The 24,201-nt window shown below is 33.9% G+C and overlaps 5 protein-coding genes and 1 pseudogene across 5 annotated transcripts; 4 read left to right on the top strand and 2 right to left on the bottom strand.

The window, feature by feature from the left end:
• LOC139854850 (transcription initiation factor TFIID subunit 8-like) overlaps positions 1-808 on the bottom strand; it is a 125,684-nt pseudogene extending 124,876 nt beyond the window's left edge.
• Positions 809-2,119: 1,311 nt separating this feature from the next.
• On the top strand, positions 2,120-8,528 carry LOC139856102 (uncharacterized). Its single transcript, XM_071845337.1, has 4 exons — positions 2,120-2,318; positions 7,786-7,864; positions 7,991-8,381; positions 8,426-8,528. The coding sequence occupies exons 1-3, from the start codon at positions 2,167-2,169 to the stop codon at positions 8,057-8,059; spliced, it is 300 nt and encodes a 99-aa protein (XP_071701438.1). The 5' UTR covers positions 2,120-2,166; the 3' UTR covers positions 8,060-8,381; positions 8,426-8,528.
• Positions 8,529-9,458: 930 nt separating this feature from the next.
• Positions 9,459-11,514, top strand: LOC139854040 (thylakoid lumenal 15.0 kDa protein 2, chloroplastic-like). Its single transcript, XM_071843367.1, has 6 exons — positions 9,459-9,815; positions 9,972-10,075; positions 10,332-10,422; positions 10,803-10,871; positions 10,969-11,078; positions 11,179-11,514. The coding sequence occupies exons 1-6, from the start codon at positions 9,602-9,604 to the stop codon at positions 11,269-11,271; spliced, it is 681 nt and encodes a 226-aa protein (XP_071699468.1). The 5' UTR covers positions 9,459-9,601; the 3' UTR covers positions 11,272-11,514.
• Positions 11,515-13,670: 2,156 nt separating this feature from the next.
• LOC139854849 (uncharacterized) lies at positions 13,671-14,396 on the top strand. The gene is made up of 2 exons (XM_071844127.1): positions 13,671-13,727; positions 13,991-14,396. The coding sequence occupies exons 1-2, from the start codon at positions 13,671-13,673 to the stop codon at positions 14,255-14,257; spliced, it is 324 nt and encodes a 107-aa protein (XP_071700228.1). The 3' UTR covers positions 14,258-14,396.
• Positions 14,397-15,236: 840 nt separating this feature from the next.
• On the bottom strand, positions 15,237-18,089 carry LOC139851645 (glucomannan 4-beta-mannosyltransferase 1-like). The gene is made up of 9 exons (XM_071840738.1): positions 17,847-18,089; positions 17,397-17,495; positions 17,056-17,308; positions 16,542-16,652; positions 16,292-16,428; positions 16,100-16,213; positions 15,825-16,024; positions 15,472-15,666; positions 15,237-15,393 (listed from the first exon to the last, which is right to left on the bottom strand). Exons 1-9 carry the CDS (start codon positions 18,078-18,080, stop codon positions 15,237-15,239), a joined length of 1,500 nt encoding a protein of 499 aa, XP_071696839.1. The 5' UTR covers positions 18,081-18,089.
• Positions 18,090-20,576: 2,487 nt separating this feature from the next.
• Positions 20,577-24,201, top strand: LOC139854848 (uncharacterized). The gene is made up of 3 exons (XM_071844126.1): positions 20,577-20,769; positions 20,860-22,167; positions 24,137-24,201. Exons 1-3 carry the CDS (start codon positions 20,577-20,579, stop codon positions 24,199-24,201), a joined length of 1,566 nt encoding a protein of 521 aa, XP_071700227.1.

Below are 24,201 nucleotides of genomic sequence, written 5' to 3'. Positions count from 1 at the left end.
AGAAATCGCCACCTACTTTCTTTAACTTCTCAGACCATCGGAATTCATAACATGTTTCATGTTATTTCCTTCCTCTCTTCTTTTCTTTTTTACTTTTCATGTTATCCTTCCTCATCTTTTCGCGTTTCCGTCTAGATCTGAGTGTTCCGACCACCGTTGACCGTCGTTGACGGGCAGTTGACCGAGTAATTGAGCGAGTTAGACTCCGATTTTTCGTTGTGACAGTTTTGCCGAGTTATCGCCGAGAACTCAGCCGATTCATCCGAGTTTTGCAACCATGGTTATTTTAATAAAATTTTGCAGTTCCAAAAAAAACCATTCTGGTACATGTTTAAACTCATGCGTCTCACCCATTTGAACAAAGCTCGGCGTCAAATTCCTATTCCTATCTTTAATAATCGGAAAACAATGAACAGGTTCAGCAAAACGAACTTTTTCACTCACTTCAACAAATTCCATAATCTCCTTTATTGCAACCGACCCTATTAAACTAGTACAAACCGACCCACCCGGAAACCCAGTCGAAGACCCCAAATCCTCCAAACTTTGGATTATATCAAACACATTGCACTCGGTCCTATTCGCCACATCAGCGTAAAACTTTGCAGTTTTCCCCAAATCTATAATGTACCTAATGGCAATATCAGCAAGAGAGTCTAAGGCAGAATCGTTAAAGCTATCGAAATCTACGGACTAGCATATTTGTGTGACAGCCATTTTCGCTATAGCTCTACCAAATTCATCAGAGGCTACTCGTTTTTTTCTTTTTCTATAAATCATTATCATCTACTCTACCTCCATTGCTCATATTCAAACACGAGTATCATTAATAGCTTCTTGATAGAACTCAATTGAAAGCCGAGTTACGTAATTGGACTGATTATATAACAATACAACATAACTTTATAATCTGTATATACAAAACAAAACTGAACGTTACAACGTATGTGATTTTGAATGAAATTTACAAACCCTAGAAATGACCCGAGATTAATTGATTAATAACCTGGAGATTGGGGGTATTTATAGATAGGAAGAAAATTGCGAGTAAGGGTATGAATTATTGAAAAGACAACACTACCCGCCAAGTTTATTATTGAAAATTTGAGTAAATTACTTCAATCAATATCAATATACTAAATAGAAAATAGAACTATATCAAAGCACTTGGAGAGACCATCCTCTTATGTCATACTCTTTCAGAACAACAAATACATACACTATACCAAAGTTCAATGTGATTCATACTATTTAGATTAGGACACCGTTTGATACTCCTCTCAATATATATAGTAGAGTAAAGTAATACTTAGTTTACTGTGAGAACATAATTCCTTAACTCATTTTTTGGAGTTAAACAATATCAGTGGAGTTCGAAGATGTTAGTGTTCAGACGTAATTTACGGGTGCATTAGGCCAGTTACTCGGTAACTTTTCAGAAAAAAACAAGTCAAGACGAGTCCAAACAAAACTTGTGCGGATATGTTCGAACAAATGGTGTATTTTAACAATATAAACCTAAAAATATTTTTTTTATAATTTCCCATATGCTAATAAAAATATTGTTTTATAAAAATATCTTTACCAATTTCCCTATAAAAAATAGAACGTAACATTGAGTTGTAGCTCAGCTGGTAGTGGTCTGCCTCTCTCAAGGAGAGGTCAGGAGTTCGACTCCGCTGGGCTGCAATATGGCACTCAATGTTATCCCTGACTTGAAGTATCCACCTAGATCTCCTCCTTTCGCTTAGTGCGGGGACAGCATGGATGGGGGTTTTACCGACCATATCCTCGGATTGGTCTGAGTTTCCTCCAGGGCAGTAGTTAGGCGGGTAATGCAACTATGAGAGATGAACGCGTGAGTGGTTAAGTTCCTTGGTTGATACCAAACTGATGTCAAAAAAAAAAAAAAATATAGTATAAAATCACTTTTTTGTATAACCAAATGCTCTAGTTATAATTGTAGTAACTAGTAGTAATTCTTAATTCTAGTCATTTTTAGAAACTATCTTATTTATATGGGTGTAAAAATGAAAGTTAAAGTTAAACAAGGAGGCAAAGTGTAAATAAATCTGCAAGTAAGATAAGAGAAACAGATAACTCAATTTCATCCCTCAGACCCTCACCAAACCCTAGCAAGCAATCGAACACAGAATAAGAAAAAAAATGGAGAAATATTTTGGGAACGCATACAGAGGAGACCCAGGTGTCCCACATTCAGGACAAGAGAAATTTCTTAGCATTTGGATTGGTTCAATTGCATTTTCCGCCATCACTTGGTCTCATCCTTACATTTGGCAGCTCTCAAATCGTCACAAGTATTCCCAATTTCTTTCCTAATTTGATGTTTTGTTAGTTTAATTGTTGAATTAACCTAAGAGTTTGATAATCTGTTGAAAACTACAGTAGTTGACTGTTAATGTACTCATTTAATCAGTGATTAGAAGCCACTCTGTATTTCTCAAATCCAAGCTTCAATCAACAAATCATGAATAAGATACAATCAAGCTAGAGAGAAAAGTTGGTTACGTGTTTGATTAAATGAAAAATGTGACAAAAGGTGCTAAAATTACTCCTATTTATAGCACATCACGAAACATGTTAACTATTACAATTCCTATGTTAAAATACAATTCTTCATTACTAAACGTTATATCATAGCATTCTCCTCCTTGGTGACAAATTAAACATAGCATTCCGCTTCAGTTTGAGACACACATATTTATGAAGATATGGTCCATTAGGGTCAAATGACTAGGAGTATAATTGTAAGAATCTACGTTTACGGACTCCATGGTGAATTTCTAAATATGAGCCGTCTTTTCAGCTTGTATAAAACCTCATATATTTCTGCAACTTCTACTTCTGTCAGCTTAGCAAACTCTTTTCTTTTGATCAACTTCTCTCAGCTTAGCAATTTCTTTTCTTTTGATCAGGAATTTGCGAATATATCTGAGTGTACCATCTGAATACTTCTTCAATTCACTCATAAGAGCAGAATTCTTTATTTTTTAAAAATTCATAAACGCAACACCTTTAGATTCATGCAAAATCTGAAACAGATGCATATACTGTATTCCAATCCTTCCAGATCTTGCCAGTCATGTTTACTTTCTTTCTCAGTGACTCAACTCTCAATTGAAAGTCTTCAATTGCAACAAGCTTGATAGATTTTCTCGCAAACCTTTTTAATGTTGTGAGTGTGTGCAATCTATTCAACATGTGGCTTATTTTCCAGTCTGTATAAGTAGTTGTAGACATACATAATTTTTTTCAACCTAAGATCTCGGAAATTCGCTTCTAAAAATTTGTAGGTCTTATAATTTATAACTCATCCGTGCACGGTAAATTGAGGAAGCGTGATCCTCTAATCTTTCAGAAGTGTGATCTCTTTGATTTCAACAATGTAGTGCTTTCTTTACGTTGTAAGATTTTCTTCATTTCTGATTTTGTATCTTCTAATTATAACCATGTATTCCGTTCTCTAGCATCTATCTCCCCACAATGAATGATTTCCAATAATTAGAAATTGATCCAATCTTGGTATTTCTTCATCCACATGTATATCATATAAACATGTTCTTCAGGATAAGGGGCTCTCAAGACCTTTTGTTTTTTCTCGATATACATCTTCGGACGATTTCTTAAGCGCATTTCTCTGTTTTGGAAGTAAATGCCGTCATTGAACTTTTCTTTTCTTTCTTTTGCAGGCTCTAGGTTACTGAGAATATCTTGATCCAGATTCTCACAAATTTATATTTCTAGATTTATAAGAATCTTTTCGGTAAACTTTTTTTCAGACTTAACTTCATCAATCTTTTCTTTCCTTTTTTCCTCATCCTTCTCATATGTCTTCACAAACTATAGAGCATCATAAATGTCTTCATCATCCGAATTTACCTCGATAATCTCGTTCTTAAACCTTTCAAACTTTTTTTCAGTCAAATCTGAATCATTCTCACCAAGTATACTTTCAAAAATTTCATATTCTCGCTGACATCTGAGATGAACTTAATTGAGAAAATAAATCCAGGTTTTCAACGAGAATGTGAAATATTTTAAAGTATGTTTGGTGAGATTGATGCATAAATGAATGAAGAAAGGTTTGTAAGGTTTAAGAAAGAGATTATCGAGGTAGACTCCGACCATGAAGACAATTATGATGCTCTATTGTTTGTGAAAAAGAAGAGAAGAATAAGGAAAAAGGGAAAGAAAAGATTGATAAGCTGATTCTGAAGAAAAGTTTATTAAAGAGATTCTTATAAATTCATAATTATCTTCTAAGAGTTTTGTGTGAATCTGAATCACGATATTCTCAATAACTTAGAATTTGCGAAAGAAAGAAAAGAAAAGTTCAATGACGGCATATTCTTCTGAAACAAAGAAAAGCGCTTAAGAAATCGTCTAAATATGGATATCGAGAAACAACAAAAGGTCTTGAGAGCCCCTTATCTTGAAAAAACATGCTTATATGATATATGTGGATGAGGTAATACCAAGATTGGATCAATTTTGAGTCACTTGAAGTAATTCATTTCGGGAAGATAGATGATAGAGAACAGAATACATGGTTATGATTAAAAGATACAAAATCAGAAATGAATGAAAATCTTACTTTGCAAAAAAAAAAAAAAAAATACATTGTTGAAATCAGAGATCACGCTTTTGAAAGATTGGTGGATCATGCTTCCAAAATTTAATGTGCAGAGATCTGATTATAAGACCTATAAATTTTCGAGATCTTAGGTTGATAGAAATTATGTATGTCTACAACTACTCACACATATTGGAAATTAAGGCACATCCCGAATAAATTGCACTTATAGAAGTAAAAAGGTTTATGAGAGAATCTATTAAGCATGTTGCATTTGAAGACTTTCAATTGGAAGTTTAGTCATTGAGAAATAAAATAAACATGACTGCATTGGAAAATATGTATATTGTGCATGAACCTAAAGGTGTTATCTTCGTGAATTCTCAAAGAGAGAGATTTTTGTTCGTATGAGTGAATTGAAGAGGTATTCCGATGGTACACTCAGATATATTCACAAGTTCCTGATCAAAAGAAAAGAAATTGCTAAGCTGACAAAAGTTGCGGATTCAGATGAGGTTTTTTATACAAGCTGAGAAGACGACTCATATTTAGAAAGCATATTAGGTAATATGAGATTCAACGTGACCCTAATGGACCTTATCTTTATAAATATGTGCCTCCATCAAACTGAAGCGGAATGCTATGTTTAAATTCGTAACTGGGAAGAATGTTAGGATATAACCCTTAGTAGTGAAGAATTGTAATTTGTGATGTGCCTATAGTTAGCATGCTTTATGATGTGCCTATTAATAGCACATCAAGGAGTAAAATTTGAACCTTTTGCCACATTTGTCATTTTATCATAAACATGGAACCAATTCTCTCTATATTTCGGTCCAACTTCGTCTTGGTTTCTTCACCACTCCATTAATATCCATCATGTTCCTGACTTTTGCCACTTCACCCCATTTACCAGTAGCCACGTAAATGTTGGAGTGTGACATATGTGGCTGCATTTTCAGGCTCGATTCCTGAACAACGCTTTTGCTGTTTTGCCAAATCAAGATTTCCATGAGTTCTACAACCAGCAAGTTATAAAGCCCACGAAAACTAATGCGGTTTCAATGGAATTTTCTTGATAATGTCTTCAACTTCACACTAAATCTACCAGATTGACTATGCAAATCCACGATACACAAATCATTATTAAGTTAGTCCATGATTTCGTCACACAAATCATGTCCATCAATGAAAATGAAGTCCAAGAAACGACCATCCTGAAAAATTCCCACGATAAATTATCGGAAGACGAGTGTCGGAACCCATAGCTAATGCATCCTTATTTGTTATTATCTTTATACTTAACAGAAACTTAATATATTTTTGGTCGAAATTTTTATCAATATAGGTTTGGTCGAAAATCTTGTGTGGTTGAAATCCCTTGGTGGTATTTTTATTTCGATTGGTTTTGAAATTCTTGAAATTTGTCTTGGTCGAAAAATTTTAGTTCACAAATCCTTGGTTGAAGAATCATTGTAGTTGAACATATAATTGAGTTCACAAAAGCCTTGGTCCAAGAAATCTTGTATTCAAGATAACCTTGTAGTCATTTTTTTTTTTTTTTCTTCCAAAGTCTTGTAGTCGAAGAAAGTCTTGATCATGGAAACCTTTTTTGTCGAAGAAACTTGTAGTCAAATTTTTTTTTTTGTTCCCAAATCCTTGTTGCAAAAACAACTTTGGTTGAAAAAATAAATTTCGACTGATGGTCGAAGTTATGCCAGAAATAAAAACACTTTGCTTTTTCCCCAAATCTAGATCAAACACTACAATTTTTGTATGAATATTTTTGAGCCTAAATGAAGATCACAATGAATACTATGAAGATCTTCAATCCAAATGCAGAATTTTCGAACCTAAATCCTAAATATAATGAAATTAACACTTAAAACTACTAGAAATCAATGCCTAATCCATCTCTAACCTCAAATTAGTCCATAAAACCATCAAATAATCCATAATCATCAGCAAGCAAATTGATCAAAATTATCCAAAACCCCACTTACAAAAATTGAACCTTAAATCATTAATTTCTCACAATACACAACGAAATAATCCAATTCCTTTTGCCAAAAGTTATATCTAATAAATTTGCATCTATCTAAATCACAAACATGTCAATTTAAACAGTATATCTCTCAAAAAAAAAATGTCGCATATACCTCAAAAAGTTGGTCTTTATTTGCAATTTTGAGATGAATCGAAGCTTGTTCTTTGCTCTGGATCGATGTGAAAGATCACTTGAGCTCTTTTACCAAATGTATTTCTCAAATCTAAGCTTTAATCAACAAATCATGAATAAGACATAATAGCTAGAGAAAAGTTGGTTACATGTTTATGATAAAGTGACAAATGTGGCAAAAGGTTCTAAAATTACTCTTTGATGTGCTATTTATAGGCACATCACAAAGCATGCTAACTATTACAATCCCCAAGTCAAAATACAATTCTTCACTACTAAAGGTTATATCATAACACATTCTAGGAGTGAAAAAAGGTTATCATGGTGGGGAACCTTTAGCCCCATGCACCCTTTGGATGCCAACTGTACGCGGGTCAGCACAGCCCCGGGCAAGTGTGGTCGGAACCAACCCCTGTCTCAGCGCCTAATACAACTGGTGGCCGAACCGAGATTCGAACCTTCGCCATCTAGGAGTGAATTGCCAATTGACTATATCATAACACATTCTAATATTCTAATATATACTTAATTGCATGTAATACCATTCTATACATGTCTTTGTTTGTATTAGGTTGTTTGCATTTTTTTTTTTTTTTTTTTTTTTTGCAGTCAATTGTTATAATTAGTAAATTTGCTTTAATATGTCGTATGATGAACACAATTTGTTGATACTAACAGTTACTGCAACTGGAAGACTGCTATTCAAACATGTAATTAGCTTTCGGTTATAAAATGAGTGTGTTTTACTTCAAGTCTTTAACACAAGATGCACATTAAAATATTTTAACATTACTCTTTGACATGAAATTACTCCTTAAATCGATGTTTGTATTTAGATTATCACAGGTTGGGTGTTAAAAAATGCTTTTCTACTTAAACTACATGAACATTTAGTTGTGACTGATAATAACATTTAGTTGTAAAAAAATTGCTTTTCTACTTACACTACATGTACATTTTGTATTTAGATTATCACGATGTTTGTAAATTTGTTCCATGCTTTGGTGCTTAGTTGGCATGATCACGCAATGCTATATGAGCAATATCATTGGAAGAAGGCACTGCAAAAGAAACAGAAATACAAATTTTCGGTATGTTTGACCATCATAGCTTATTTATATTTATTTTTGTAGTATGCGTAACGAAGATAAAATTTCGATCTAATCAAGATTAATTTAATTGTATACTTTTAATTGTATTATGTTTGGCTATTATAGTGGAATGAGAACTGGAGCAAGGAAGCACGTGATTCATACTACTACAACTGGCCAGTTTACTTCCCTTAAGGTTTTCACCTTCAGTTACAAGACAAGTTTTAATCTTTTAGCAATTATTATGTTGTGGATTATGTTAAAGATTCTAAGCCCTGTGAGGCTGATCTGGCACGAACCTTTCTTCCGGACTCCTGAGTTATAAATCTACACTTCTTTCTAATTTGCAATCTGTGTGTGTGGTGTGCGTACACACTCATATACACAACAGATGTATGGAATCAGTATATAAAATGCTGTTGTATTGATTACAAGGGTATGGGTTATTTGTAAGTCACCGAACAATTTAATGATCAATGGTGCTTGGAGTGAAGAAGCAGCAAGGGCCTCTCAATAGGTTTTCTAGATTGGAGTGAAGAAGCAGCAAGGGCCTCTCAATAGGTTTTGCTTAGTCTAGAACGGGTAATGGTGAAATCTAACTTGTTGGTTAATAATTTGTTATGGGTCTAACAATTGAGATATTAAGCTGGTCAGATCAACCCCGAACTTTTATATGTTGGGTCGTTTGTACAATGCTGGTAATGTTTCAAGTTTCTATTTCGACCTTGGTATCCCTTTGCAAAAAAATGGAAAATTTCACAATGGAAAAGCAAAGTAACATGAGTTGGATTTTCTTAAGCTATTAGCAGCCCCTTGTGTTACAAAGAACTTCACTTGAAAAGACAGAGATGAAGACCAACTTAATCAATCACCCCAAGTACCCAACTCCATGCTTCTAATTCGACATGTTGAAAGTAGAACAACACCTTCGTTGAAACCTGAAATGATACATGGAGTATTATCTTCTATATCACTTCTAAATACCACTAAATGTCACCCATAATACTTTTGCAAGAACCACAAGTAATTGATTTGAATTTGGAAATAAGCTTTTAGATGGCGAGGGGGCAACTAGTGAAGGGCGATCTCAGCTGAAAGCAAGCGGGTTAAGGCAACGGGGATTCTAAACGAAATTATAATTTGGCCGAAAAAGAAGCTAAATCGTTGAACTCTTCATTGCCCCAATCTTGCATGTAGGCTCCCTATTCCGCCAACACGACAACTGTCTGAATCATTTGAATCATTTGATGCTTCTTCTCACTGAGCAGCCCCTTGACTTCTAGTTCAGGTTCGGGAAGCTCCGGCTATGAACTTGAGTCTCAGCTATGGATACCATGACCGATCTCCATTGATAAAGAAGAATATGTTTAAATCACTTCGGGTTATTCGAAACATGAACAAAATATCATAATGACATGAATTAAGACAGGTTAAACATTGAACAACGTCTCACTAAAAAAAACTCTAGATTTTCTAGTTAGAGCAACAGATCAATGATGAAAAACAATCAAAGGGTGTGATCAGATATAACGAATAATTTAAAGATCACTTATGTTGATAATCAAACTAACATGGTGGCGAAAACTGAAGATTTGTTAAAAATTGAAGGGTCATTCCTGCTTTCACCCTATCAAAAATCCTATCCACAAAACATACAAATATACAACTTGAGATCAAACTAGTTCATCCCAACAACAAATACACAATCTGAGATCAAACTGATTCATATTAACAACTATGGCTGTTCTTCAACTATTACATCCTCCATTACAATTTCAAAAAGCTTCAACAAATTTCACTCATAATTTTACAACCAGAGCATCATCATCTTCACAACAATCATTTCCAATTCTCAAATCACCAGATTTTAAGCAACTGATTTCTAAGTTCAAATCTACTTCTTTAAATTTAGCACTCTCTGGAAGCCTAGCTCTTACACTAACTCTTTCAGGTATGCATGAATATATTCATGTCCATATATGTAAATAGATAAATATATTGTGATAGTTTTATGAGTTTGTTAGGAGCTGTTTTGTTTTGTATTTTCCTTTTTTTTGTTTGTTTGGTGAATCAGAGTGCAGAGCATAAATAAGAACAAACTATGTAGGAGTTGGATATGCTGATGCATTAGTTGGTGTTAATAAACCACAATTACTTCCAAAAGAATTCACTACAGTTATTGATGTTGCTGGCTTCCTCTCAGATGGTCAGGTATTTATACATATATTGTTCCTTGTTTTTTAAAAATATTCGTACTTCTGGTAGCCTGATTAGGGAAAACCTTTTACGTTTACCCATTTACCTTGTTTTAAAAGTTAGCATACCATCATTTTACATTAAGGATATGAATATTTGACTTAAAACTTGAAATGTGACATGTTATTCTATTAAAAAATATTGATGTTAGTTGATTTTGGAGCGGTTAACCTAAAAGAGAAACACTATACCTGTGTCATTTATTTTTCAGGAGAAAAGATTAGCAAAGGAGATTGATTCTATTGAAAAAGATACAGGATACAAACTCCGTGTTCTAGCTCAGAATTATCCTGATACACCAGGTAGGCTATATGTTAGAAGGTTGAAATTTTGACCCGTTTACTGTAATGGGTCGATTTGGGTTATATCTTATCTCTAATGCATCAAACATTTTTTAAAAAAATATAAAAGTTTGGGTCAAATGGGTAAAAAGTCGTCTAAATTATATTTCCAACACATACAACCTCCTGTAACTGTTATAATCATATTTAACATACTTATAAGTTTCAGACAAAAAAATTAGCCAATCAACCCAGCCAGACCCGTTTCAGCCCAAATCATAAAGTCACCCATTTTGACCCGTTACCCAACCCGCCCTTTTTGTCACATCTACTAGTAGTCTTTGAATCATTAGTATATTGATCATGTTAGTTTAATCAGGCAATTTAACCATCCTCTGCAGGGTTAGCAATTAAAGATTTCTGGCAAGTGGATGATAGAACTATCGTTTTTGTTGCTGACCCCACGTTTGGTAAAAGTTCACCTATCATATCTGATTATCTTCCACCCATTGTTTCTTCTAAATGTGTAGTATATTATTTATATTGTTTTATATTCAAAATACGCAGGGAATATTTTGAATTTTAATGTGGGAGAAACCGTGGATTTAGATATACCACGGAGCTTTTGGAGTCGCTTGGCTGGTAAATACGGAAATATGTTTTACTGGAAAGAAAAGGTTAACTATTTATATTGATTTATATTTATATTTATGTTATGTCACAAGTTTTTGGTTCCCAAATACAACAATATTTTCTGAATTTTATGAAACGGAACAGGGAGAAGATGCGTCTGTTGAAGCTGCAGTTATGGCAATATCTAATTGCTTAAGAGAACCCGTGGGGGCAAGTAATTGTGCCGAGATCAAATAAGTGGCTACTGATATAAAATTTGTTCTGTTATACAAACTGTAAGCTGTTATAATTCACACCATGAACACGATTCACTGTAAAGATTGTGTTATTTGAGTTGTGGTTGTACCCATTTAGCAATGAACGCATTTGGAGGCAAATTGAAGCTTTTGAGAGTATAAGTGGCCTGATGCTTTTTATCGAAGTGAGTACTAAAGCTACACATTATATGTATGAAATCGCATTAATATGGTTGGGCCGAACAGATGCCCATGTGTTATCACTCTTGATTAAACTTGGGATTAATATCTGAACGATATTATTATTGTAATAAATTATATTACAGTATGATGTATGATTAGTTCTTGGTAAAAACCTGATTATTAAAATCAAAAACCAAGCCCATTGAAATGTATGGGTGAGCTTAGTTGATTTAGGTTGGTTATGACCCATAAGTCCATAACTGAATATATTGGTTAACCATAGAGGGATAGACCACTGCCTTAAATCAGCCAGTTTCGGTAAAAGGGTGATCAGTTGTCAGTTTTCATATATTGGTCAGCTATGTAGTTCGGTTAAATTGGTTAGCCACTAGAAAGTTGGGCTTCATGGTGTTGTCTATAATGTACACAATATATCACGTAACATCATGAATCCGTGATAGTTGAATTTAATTTATGAACATTCAAAACAGGTTATTTGGTTTTGTAATGAGTCAAAATTATATGGTTCATATGGCTATGGTTAGATCAATTCGGATTTGTGTTGGTGCTATCGAAATGTATGAAAACCCTATCGTACTTCGAAACAGTTTATTTTTCGTGCTAGTTTTTAAATCCCATATCATAGATAAGCAGTTGTTCCGTTTAAGTTGTTAGTCATAACATTTTGTCACAAATAGTCTCTAAGCACGAGGGGGGAATCTAATCTTTGGGCCAATTCCCACTTCGTACTATCAAAATTGAGATTCTTGCTGAATCTAAGTTTTCTGTTTCAACCATTATCAAACCAATACCTATTTCGTTTAGTGTAGTTATTATTAACCACTTTGACGATCAGAACTTCTTATGTACTTACATATTCAAGAAACTTACTTGTATAACATAATTGCTATATTGTTTGCTACTACGATTTATAACGTATTTATGATGTTTTATGGAATTTTTTATTATTCTTACATAAATATTTTTTTCCTACTCGAAGTCTCTTGAGTGTAAACTAATGACATAACACTTAGAGAGTCTGTATTTCATTGGGTTTGTCGAGAAGTGTAAAGAGCATATTAAGCTAAGGAAGAAAAAGAGGATCCAAACCTTCTTCTTAGCGAAAATGCAGGTGGCCAAAGCCCAAAGGTATCCCTTTCTTCTCGATCCTTTGGGCATAGAACAATTGTTCAGAAAATGAATCGAATAAAGAGAGAGAGTATATATATGCTATATCGATCTCTCGAATATTAAAAATAAAAAAATAAAAATAAAAGATATATCTCTGAAAAACACTCAAAATAGATTAGTACTAGATACATAAAAAAATGTTTGCATTTATTTGCCTTTTAATTGAATGCTTACCTTTATTTCTGAATAACAAATTATGTTGAACCATTCAACAATATGTGTTGAACTAGACAGGGTTGAATCACTCTCTTAAGCATTCAACACAAAAATTTCTTTTGATATTATATACAAAACACTTACCAAATACTTACATTTTTTTATTTATTCATTTAAAAGGTTAATACATTATTAATTTACATCATTTATAGAGTTAATCTTGAATTATTATCAAATATATAGATCGTCATTCGAAACAAAATTCACTCAAAACCTTTTTATCATTTAGATTTTGGATCATTCGATACTAAATTACTCTCTTTTATCAATAGAACCTTAACGATGATATGGTATATATTTGTCCATATACATTACATTCACATAATATATTATTAAATGGCACTAAAATACGAGAAATTTTGTAGCCAAAATTTTCAATCTTTCTTCAAAAAAAAAAAAAGTACCAACATATTGCAATTTTTTTTGTTTTGTTTTGCAAGTGTCAAAATTAAAAAAAGATAGGAATTAGAATTATTCCCATTCCCTCCACAAAAACCGAATCATCAATGTCCCAAAACTATATTCCATAAAAAAAAAAAAAAAAAAAAAATCATGGCAGGCGCAGCAGGAAGAGTAGCTACGAAATCCCAGATTCTAATCTACAACAATCTACACACATTACGTAATCACTATCATCATAATCATAATCTTAATCATAATTATTATTTCCAAATTGCAAAAAGATTCCCCCAATTTTCAGTTTTTCAAATACCTAATATTACTACTACTACTACTAGTACTAGAAACATCCATCTTCCAGTTCACCACCATCATCGTCTCCGGCCACTTCTTCCATCTCAACCGTTAAAAATGTCTTCTCAAGCTTCCCCTGTTCCACCACCAGATTCGTCTACACAAATCAAAACTGTGAGTCCAATTTACTTTTAGGGTTTATTTCACCAAATTATTATTATTACTGTAAATAGGTAAATTTATTACTCCATTGCTAGGCTTAGTTTTGTTTCGTAATTTTGCACCTTTTGGTTTTACGGTTGAATTTTTTTTTTTTATAAATTGCATCGAATTTTATTCTGTTTATTTTGTGCATCCAACTTTAAAAGTTTATTACAAAGGATGTCTCTTCATCTTAAAAACTATGTCTAATGAACGCAATTTTGGCGATATTACAGGTGAGGGTGATGATCAAAGGGAGGGTGCAAGGGGTGTTCTATCGGAATTGGACAGTGGAGAACGCGACCGAGTTGGGTTTAAAAGGATGGGTTAGGAACCGTAGGGACGGTTCTGTCGAGGCTCTGTTTTCGGGAAGTGCTGATAAGGTTGCGGAGATGCAAGAACGGTGCCGTAGGGGCCCACCGTCTGCGATTGTTACTGGGCTTGATGTGAATCCGTCCACTGAGGATCCAGGGATTGGGTTTGAACGGCGATCAACTGTTTAATGAAATGTTAAAATGACTTTTTTTTTAAGGCAAGTGACTTTCTGTTATTATTGCTGCTGCTATTGAGTTATAGTATAAATTGTATACTTGCCTTGTTTGGAATATTAGATGCCTGCCTGTTTAAAACTTGTATAACTACTCATTTTGAATAAAGAAAATAAAAAGTGCAGTATATGGACTTCAATGGTTAATCTGCGATTATTGTACAATATATTCGGATTGATATTTTATGATCTAGGTTACAGCTGCACAGTGTTGTAAATCTTGGAATTACTTGGTGATTACTCGGTTTTTGGAGAGGTCCTTATTTGGTCAAAGTAGGATTAATCAGTAAAAATCGGTCAAAGACAAACTTAGTCAACATTTGATTAATCCCCGATTTGCCGATTACCCCATCTAAGGTCCTCACCGATTACTTCCCGGATAGCCTTTTTTTCAACATTGTAGCTGCCACCAACAAGAGTGCTTATTGAATGGTACATGGTAGAGTGTTTCATAATCTTTTCCTAAGCCGAAAGAGTGTTTTTATTATTTTGTTTATTATTATTTTATTTATTTATTAGTTATTAATATATATATGTAAACCGGTAGAGGTATGACATTCTACATCCTACCTCCCTATACCCTGCCTTCGGCGGGATTGAGTAGTGTTGTTGTTGATATACGGGCTAATAAACTACAATTCAACACACTATATCAACAATACATTATTTCATGATATGTGGTATTCACAACTTATTGTAATGTATGGTAACATGCATAGACGTCTATGACCTTTATTCACGACACATGCTAACCACTAAACTTAATACACCACCTCCTGTTACATTCCTCTTCCACCTGCTCCATTTGTGTTTCTTTAAGCATATCCATCCTACCTTAAACACTTACACCTACCTTAAACACTTGTACAGTTCCCACAAACTTTATATAGACACAAATCTATAAATCTATAAAACTATATAACGAGTGTACTGCTTTAGTTGGTCGATATGCCCACGTACCCAACTCCAACAGTGAAAAATGCACCTGACTGCATCAGCAAATAAACGAACATGTGGTCTTTTCCAAATATTATGTCGTAGCATGCAACATATAGCAGGAACAATCCCATTATTAACTCCGAAAAGTGAAGCCTGTTTATCATTTCAAAGTATTAGTATTGTGCACATGCTAAATTCAATGAGATTATCATATAAGTGACATGTTTTGACCTTTCTCCTAAGCGTGAACGTTTTTTCCTTGGTGGCTGGATGTTACTTTTTTGCTTTGTTGCATTCCCTAGCTTTTCAGTCACGACCCACTCGTTGACCCGGTTGGCTCCTAGAAGTCCTATAATTGTTGCCTTGGATCGATGAAATGACATAACGTTCTCAAACAGGATCCAGAACACAAGAAGATGCAATGACCTTTAAAAGATACAAGATTTAGCTGTTAATTTTTTTTATCCAAGGGTTATTGTCTGAAAAGTGTCAAACTTTACCCATATCTGTTCTATATATCCAAGTTTAAGTTTATGCAGATAATATCAATAACTGAAAAGTAGTTAGAATTGTAGTTTTGTTACCTTAGGGTGCATGATGAGTTCAGAAGTGTAATTGTTGCTGGTATATATATAGCTATTGGTTTAGGAAGATGAACTTCAGGTACCATTATGCTTATCGGGATAACTACACAGTAAAAAAAGAAGGTAACCCAATGTGCTATTATCTTCCTTACAAAGAAGAACGCATAGATCACATGAAATTTCTTCCACGCAGATACCCTCTGCATATATAAAATATATAACGCGTTAGTTTCAATTGATACATTGAAGTAAGGAAAACATTGATGTTGTTGTACCTCGCAAAAGATGATTTCTTTGGTCATTTTTCTGAACAGATTAGCTGGACCACATGACCACCGATGTTGCTGAAATCGGTACGCTTTGAAGGTACTCGGGAGTTCGTTTTTTACCTATGTGATATGACAATTTAGCTTTTTAATGTTGCAAGATATGCATAATACATTATGTATCAAAAGTATGAAATTTACCTCTAAGTCTCCAACAAAGACAAATTTCCACCCTTTGAGACTGGCTCGAACTGCAAGATCCATATCTTCGACTGTGGTTCGATCTTTCCAGCCACCGGCATCTTCGATTGCTTTTAAACGCCAAACACCCGCAGTACCTGAAGTTATTATAGTGTGGTAAGATTTCTCTAAATGCTGTTTTTGGTTGGGGTATTTTTTTTATTTTTTTTTTTATTTTTTTTTTTTATTTTTTTTTTTTTTTTTGACTCACCGTTGAACCCAAAAAACTGACAAGTTGAGGAGCCAACTTCTTGCTCAACAACAAAATGATAGGCTAGTGACATCTCTTGGAGCCGAGTCATGAGACATTCATCAGCGTTCACTACAAAGAACATATGTTAATAGTAATAGTAATAGTAATAGTAACAATAACAATAATAAATAATAACTATTAATTAATAAAAATAACTAGTAGTAAATAATAAATATAAATATATAGAAGTAATATATATATATATATATATATATATATATATATATATATATATATATATATATATATATATATATATATATATATATATATATATATATATATATATATATATATATACTAGTAATAATATTGCTTTTGTTATAATATATAGAAGAGAAGAAGAGATATTAAATATTAATAATAATAAATAATTAAGTAATAATAATATAGTTATAATATTAATATTAATAATAAATAATAATAGTGAATATCCAACACGAAGAATATGAGAGTAACGAGTAAGCTTTACCAAATTTCCATCGAGCCTGTACCAAAGCGAGTTCTTGGTTGTCAAGAAGAAAAGGTACAGTTCTCACTAAAAAGTCTTCATCTGGTTGAAAATCTGCATCAAATATAACTACAAATTCGCAATCATTCACATAATCTTTATTTAATCCTTCGCGTAAAGCACCAGCTTTGTATCCATTTCTGTTGTTTCTGGTCTCGTATTTCACATTTACTCCTCTCTCTATCCACTTCTTGCATTCCAATTCCACCAGTGCCTGCATATATTCAGTGAGTTATATAATTAAAAGATAAATAAATTATATATTATCTTTTGAAAAAAAAAGATTAAAAAAAGGTGAGTACCCTTAGGACTTCATTGGTGGAGTCATCGAGAACCTGAACAACGAGACAGTCTGCTGGCCATTTAAGTGAACATACCGATCCGATGGAAAGCTTGTACACCTGATAAAAACAATAGTTAGATCATCATTTATTTTTTAAATATATATACTACTAGACTAAGTATGGTAACATGAGTATTGATTTCTGTTTTGAGTCGTATCATATAGGAATTTTTTTATTTTAATGATGTGACCAATTAAATGTGTAACTTGTACTGTTAGATAGTCATTTATAGTTCTTTGTATATGGAAATTTTGCATTTGATGAACGGTTACCGACTCACCATCAAAATCAGGAATTTTTTTTATAGACTAATATATCTTATATTATGAAGTTTAGGCATCGAACAGGTATAGACATATGTATTATATATATGTATGCATCTTTGAAACATGTATGTATTATGTATACCTCTTTTTCATTGTACATGGGTATTTGAACCAAAACCATAGGGTAACTTCTATTCTGTTCTAAATCTTCTTTAAGTGCATCCAACTTATACTGTGTGTACTTTTTCTTCCCCATAATCTTCACCAAAATAACCACAACAGTCATGTAAACCCGTTCAATGAACATCATAACCGACATCACGACACATATGCAAATTGCAACTGTCAATGGTGGTATCACTAGTGTCACCCTCATTTTCTGCCACACATCAGTGAAACTCCCTGTAAAATCATGGGCCCCACCCACCACCTCAGGCTCTGCAAGAAACCAGTTCTTCATGGTGAAGTGATTTAGAGCAAGATATAGAGGAAGAGGTACTTAGAAAAATCGAAGGGCTATGTCTTATATAGAAATGGGTCGGGTTTTGGTTGAAGAAGCTTACACGACTCTGAACTTAGGTGGAAGATTTTAGTGAATTGAGTGAACCGTTAAAATGATCTACGTGCAAGCAAATGTGCTATGAACAATCAACACGCTAGCTGGACCTTTCACCGACAATGATGTTGACAGTATACAACTCACTTATATCTAATTAAGGTAATAATCTTCACCCGTCTTTATTTATATATGGATTTTGCTAACGACAGCTCTAAGGGTTGTCGTTAACGTGCATACTTATATTGTAACCATCACTAGATAGCCCAAGTGGTTGGGGCTCTGAGTTCCTTGCACGGGGTCTCAGGTTCGAATCCTGTTTAGAACGAATATTTAGTGGTGGCCAGGGATGGGTTGGAAACAGCCAGGGAGTATTCCTGCTGGGCTACGTACATCAAAGTATGAGGTCTGATTACTCGCCCTCCTGGGTAGCCAGAATAGGGAAAACCTTCTACCTTTCTTATAGCGGTTGAGATTGACCTTTTGATGGTGGTTAAGCAAATGTACAATGAATTTATGCGCGTTAACGATAACCCTAGCACTAAGGGCCGCCGTTAGCAAAATCCTTTATATATTTATGTATTAAATCAATTAATACATAAATCTCATTATTTATTGGTTTCCCGTTTGATATTTTCTAAAAAGATAATTTGTTTATGTTAGTCGTTCATACATGTTAGTTAGTGTAATTGCATGCTTATGTTAATGAGAACAGCTTAGAAAGGCTAGGGATACCTATTTATTTATAGAAAGGTTTAAAATGAGTTGCTGGATTTTTGTCGTAATTGAGAAATTCTTTGCCTTATCGTAATATGCTCACGTAGGGGAAGCGAGTAGAACGCATCTATTTTTAGTTGACATTTACGTGTAAAACATAATTAACGTAATGCATTCAAGTTCGATAACGCCATCAAAGGTTTAATTTTGCATCTTCTTTGCCAGCTGTCTCACCAACTAATTCTCACCAACTAATATGATCATCAACATCTTACACACGTAAGTTGGCGATAAGGAATCATGGATGTAATTTTGTTACGCCATAATAAAGTATTAGATTAGATATGTGATTAAGGGTCAATTTCTAGTGAAGACAAGTTTTCATTGGACGTATACAGTTTGTAAAGACTGTGTTATAAGTTTATTAACACTGTGTAGTCATAACATGTACAGAGTATATATGTTGACTTTGACTAGTGATATAAAGATGCACAGAATGAAGGGATTATTGTGAACTAATTGATTTTACTTGCCTTCTAATTCTCTGACAATACAATAATTATGTGTGTAAAGCTCATTCTTGTTGGTGGTTTCATAAGAGTATTTATTTATTTTTTATTATATATATATATATATATATATATATATATATATATATATATATATATATATATATATATATTTGTAATAGCAGGTTGAGTTCCTTAAACTTGCAAGTTTTCATGGGACAAATATAAGATTAGCCTATTTAAACAATACTATTATAGTATTATATGTAGGTGTGGTAATTTTTGAGACATATGATGGATTGAAACCTAGCAGTCTAGCACGAAATATAACTGGTTAGTGTTTGGTATTCCCAACCAGCCGACCTGTTTGAACGATTTTTTTAAGATACAATCATAAATAAAAAAGTACAAATTTGTGTAAATCGGTTTGGCTTGCCAACCAGTTTGACCCATTTAATTAAATGGAGCGACACCGGCCGTGCACAGGTTAACTGTATCCTTGATAGGTTCGAAATTCCTGACCCGTTTATATATTGAGTCCGTGTTCAGGTTAGGTCATTTCAACGCATGAACCCAGATTGCCACCCCTAAGTGTATGGTTCCACATAAAAAATACATCTATTTTCTGTAGTCAAGTATAGCTAATTATCGTCTTTCATTGAACGCTGATATGTATTCTTATTAGCTGTACAAATTAGCTGTACAATATTGTGTGAATATTTTCCTTAATTGTATTCTACATAAACATAGCAACTACAATCAAATCCCTGATTTGTAGGCATTTAGTCGTATGTATTAGCATATGCTAGCCAGCCCATCGATTGTATATATATATGATTACAGTGTAATGGAAAATTCACTCAAAACCATTTACTCACATGGTATCAGGCCTCAATCGATCCTCTCCCTCTCTGTAATCACTACTCTTTCATCCTTCCAACTCTACAATTCTATAATGTCTGATCAAACCACAAAATATCATCCAACTCTTACTATCTCCAATATTAAAAACCTCATTCCCATAACGCTTGACATGAACAAATCGATGTACAACTCCTGGGCTCAACTTTTCAAACTTCACTAGCCTATGATGTTATTGATCACATCATCACCCCTGCTGCTTTCCTCATCCACTGATTCTTCCACCACTGAAAACACCCCAAAAGATGCACTCTGGCATCGTCTAGACGATGTTGTCCTTCAATGGATCTATAGCACTATCTCAATCGATCTATTGAATCAAATATTAGAAGACGAATCCACTGCCCAAAACGCTTGGACTCGTCTAGAAAACATATTCTAGGATAATAAAAACTCACGAGCCCTTTACCTTCAAAGGCAATTTACTATCATTCGCCTTGATGATTTCCCAGACTGCGCTGCATACTGTCAAGAAATTAAGGTGTTACCCGATCAACTTCGTAATGTTGGTGATAAGGTGTCTGACAATCGCATGGTCCTTCAATTGATTGCCGGATTAAACGACAATTTTGATACTGTCGGCACTTATTTCACACAGATGGATAAACTTCCTTCCTTTTATGATGCACGCTCTAAACTCATCTTGGAGGAGACACGAAAGAAAAAGCAAGCAATCAACAACTCTACTAACATCGATGCCGCCTTGGTTGCTTCTGCTCCAAAACCCTCGGTCAATTCAACCCTCAATCAAGAAACCCCACAATTAACTGATCGGAGTAATTCTAGTACACATGTTCGATCCAACAACACTCATGGTCGTGGTGGTCGCGGATACAACAATAATCGTGGGAGAAGTAATCGTGGCAGAGGTAGGAATTTTTCCCCAAATCCATCGGCCTCACAATGGCAGAACTACCCACCTTGGTCTTATGCACAGTGGACTGCTACACTTTCTTGGGCTCCTCCACCTTGTCCATTTCCAACTACCACTTGGGCTCGGCCCAATAACAATAGCAGCAACTCTAATCAGCCTGGAATATTGGGCCATAGACTACAACACGCCCACTACTCGCATGCTGGATACACGCCTACTGATCTCAATCATGCTTTGCACACCATGACGCTTAATCCTCCTGATGATACATGGTACATGGATACGGGTGCCACCTCTCACATGACCGCGAATTCAGGTAATCTCGAGTCTTATTATCCCTTAAGGCAACGTAAAAATATAATTGTCGGTAATGGTCATGGCATGCCAATTTCGGGTTTTGGTCACTCAACCCTTTCTAATCTATCTCGTCCACTTTACTTACATAATATCCTTCATTCTCCTAACCTAATTAAAAATCTTATTTCTGTTCGTCGCCTATCTATTGATAATAATATTTCTATGGAATTTGACCCCTTTGGTTTTACTGTCAAGAATTTTCCGCAGGGCACATTGGTTCTCAAATGTGACAGTACAAGCGACCTCTATCCCCTTACAACCTCCGTGTTGCATCATCTATGCAAACCTTCTACTTTTGCTGCTTTATCTTCGGACATATGGCATCACCGTCTTGGACACTCAGGCGATGAAGTCCTACGTTCTCTTAGTAATAAGAAGTTTATTTCTTGTAATAAACAAACTTTGAATTCTATTTGTCAAGCTTGTGTGTTTGGAAAACAAATTAAATTACCATATGTTTCATCCTCTTCTACTACTTTATCTCCTTTCGATATAATCCATAGCGATTTGTGGACTTCTCCGGTTTCAAGTACCACCGGACACCGTTATTACATACTTTTTCTAGATAATCACTCTAATTTTTTGTGGACATACCCCCTAACAAATAAATCCGAAGTTTTCTCCACATTTCTCACCTTTAACAAATACATCCAAAGGCAATTTGCAAAACCCATTAAAACTTTCCAATGTGATAATGGAACGGAATACAACAACAAACAATTTCATCAATTTTGTGCAACTCACGGGATGCAATTTCGATTTTCTTGTCCTTACTCTTCACCTCAAAACGGAAAATCCGAAAGAAAAATACGTGCCATAAATAATGTCACAACCCCAACTTTTCCGACCAAGTTATTTAATCTAATTTTCATAAATTAAAATTTTTAACTTGACTAGTAGTTTTGATAAATTAGATTTTGGTTAGTTTTAAGGTTTGTAAGATTCTAAGGTTACAAGTCTTTTTTAAACAAAAGTTGTCTTGCATATTTGCACAATGTCTTGAAAACCCTAACTTATCACCATAAACCCTAGGTTTTATAGTTTATATTTATATATATAATAACTTAATTAGTAAACTTATTCACTAAGTACTTGGATTAAAAGACTTGTAACTGATTCACTTGGACATTAAGTCATAAGTTAAAACATTTCTACAATTCATCCTTTTTCACAACTAGTCTTGATCACTTTGTACTTGGCCATTTCTTTCACTTAACCAACCTTAATCTATATTGATTAGAACCTAATCTTAGCTTACTTTCTAAACCTTAAACATACAACTTAACACCTTAGATTATACATTACAAGTACATGTATATTTAATAACCAAAAATTTACAAGAACTCTTCCATCATCATCATCATCATAATCGTCTACCATCATCACCATCCATATCATCATCATACAACATCCAACCCTTAATCCTTAAGCTAAATGCCATGCAAAACATCATCATTCCACTTTGCATGATCATTAATAGCAAGATTGGTGAGTCATCACCCTCCTTTGCTCTCCATGTGACACCTAGCCATCACCACCTCTATATAAACCCATCACTTGTTCATCTTTCACTCATTTGCTCACTCTTATTCACTCTCACACCCACATACATCCCAAATACAGATCCTAAACAATCTCTACTTCATATTATTGAAGCCCTAAGATCAAAGATCTTCAAGTTATAACAAACTACTTCAATTCTATTAATCATTTCTAGTCATCTTCAAGAACTTTCATGGCATAAAAGCTTGATCTAGAGTGTTAAATCACTCAATGATGACTATATAGATAATCATGATCTTGATGCTAGATCAGTAAACTTAAGATCTATACATGTCCTATGTTTTAAAATGAAGCTAAACCAAGAACCAAAGTGGTTAAACTATGTAAAACTGTTTGTCTTTGAGTTGTCCAAATTTCTACTTGAAGTCTATGACCTAAACACCAACCTATGGTTGCTCTCTGGAACTCATGAATTTATATGATGTTTATATATGTGTTTGAGACTTCTAGTAAAGATTTCATGATTTATCTCAAAGAGAAAGTCATTTTTAAATTTTATTTGGTGAAACAAGTTCAGATTCACAGCAATCTGACCAAGTGCCAAAGATTCATGTATAACTCAAAATATAAATAGATCTTGAACTAAAGTCTTCTGATCTAAAAAGTATACTTAATAAGGAAACCATGGACAGCAAAATCACCAAAATCCACTAAGAAATCATTGAGATATAGTCCTATCTAGTTGACACAAGTTTTTATTAAAGTCAGAAATTGGTCTAAAACCTCATCTCTAAAGACAAGGTTAATGAAGACCTGGAGACTATTCCTTTTAGGAATAAGCAATTTTATATGTGCTAAGACTTCTGTAAAATTCTTGAGTCAAATAAATAAGTTTGCTATTTCTAAACTTGCATAGGATCTTATAGTGTAAAACTGAACTGTTTTGCACACTTGTAAGGAAATGAACTTTTGACCAACTTATGTTCTGAGTTTAGAGGCTAACCTTACATGGTTAGAAGCTAGACTCAAAGAGCTTTCCAGAGATAGTAATCTCACTTAA

The sequence above is a fragment of the Rutidosis leptorrhynchoides genome, chromosome 6, assembly GCF_046630445.1.
Source record: "Rutidosis leptorrhynchoides isolate AG116_Rl617_1_P2 chromosome 6, CSIRO_AGI_Rlap_v1, whole genome shotgun sequence".
NCBI classification, from domain to species: Eukaryota; Viridiplantae; Streptophyta; class Magnoliopsida; order Asterales; family Asteraceae; genus Rutidosis; species Rutidosis leptorrhynchoides.
The sequence above is the reverse complement of the archived record's forward strand: the minus strand, read 5'-3'. Positions and strand labels throughout refer to the sequence as shown.

Bases quoted from the DNA above. Each gene is read 5' to 3' on its own strand.
- LOC139856102 (XM_071845337.1), top strand. From the start codon at position 2,167: ATGGAGAAATATTTTGGGAACGCATACAGAGGAGACCCAGGTGTCCCA. The intron at 2,319-7,785 runs GTATTCCCAATT...TTTGGTGCTTAG, and splicing joins CAGCTCTCAAATCGTCACAA to TTGGCATGATCACGCAATGC. The intron at 7,865-7,990 runs GTATGTTTGACC...TGGCTATTATAG, and splicing joins AACAGAAATACAAATTTTCG to TGGAATGAGAACTGGAGCAA.
- LOC139854040 (XM_071843367.1), top strand. From the start codon at position 9,602: ATGGCTGTTCTTCAACTATTACATCCTCCATTACAATTTCAAAAAGCT. The intron at 9,816-9,971 runs GTATGCATGAAT...CAAACTATGTAG, and splicing joins TCTTACACTAACTCTTTCAG to GAGTTGGATATGCTGATGCA. The intron at 10,872-10,968 runs GTAAAAGTTCAC...CAAAATACGCAG, and splicing joins TGTTGCTGACCCCACGTTTG to GGAATATTTTGAATTTTAAT.
- LOC139854849 (XM_071844127.1), top strand. From the start codon at position 13,671: ATGTCTTCTCAAGCTTCCCCTGTTCCACCACCAGATTCGTCTACACAA. The intron at 13,728-13,990 runs GTGAGTCCAATT...GCGATATTACAG, and splicing joins CGTCTACACAAATCAAAACT to GTGAGGGTGATGATCAAAGG.
- LOC139851645 (XM_071840738.1), bottom strand. From the start codon at position 18,080: ATGAGGGTGACACTAGTGATACCACCATTGACAGTTGCAATTTGCATA. The intron at 16,025-16,099 runs GTACAACAACAT...TTATATATGCAG, and splicing joins AAGAAATCATCTTTTGCGAG to AGGGTATCTGCGTGGAAGAA. The intron at 15,667-15,824 runs GTAACAAAACTA...TATCTTTTAAAG, and splicing joins AACTCATCATGCACCCTAAG to GTCATTGCATCTTCTTGTGT.
- LOC139854848 (XM_071844126.1), top strand. From the start codon at position 20,577: ATGTTATTGATCACATCATCACCCCTGCTGCTTTCCTCATCCACTGAT. The intron at 20,770-20,859 runs GTCTAGAAAACA...ATGATTTCCCAG, and splicing joins TGCCCAAAACGCTTGGACTC to ACTGCGCTGCATACTGTCAA. The intron at 22,168-24,136 runs GTACCACCGGAC...TTCTGAGTTTAG, and splicing joins GTGGACTTCTCCGGTTTCAA to AGGCTAACCTTACATGGTTA.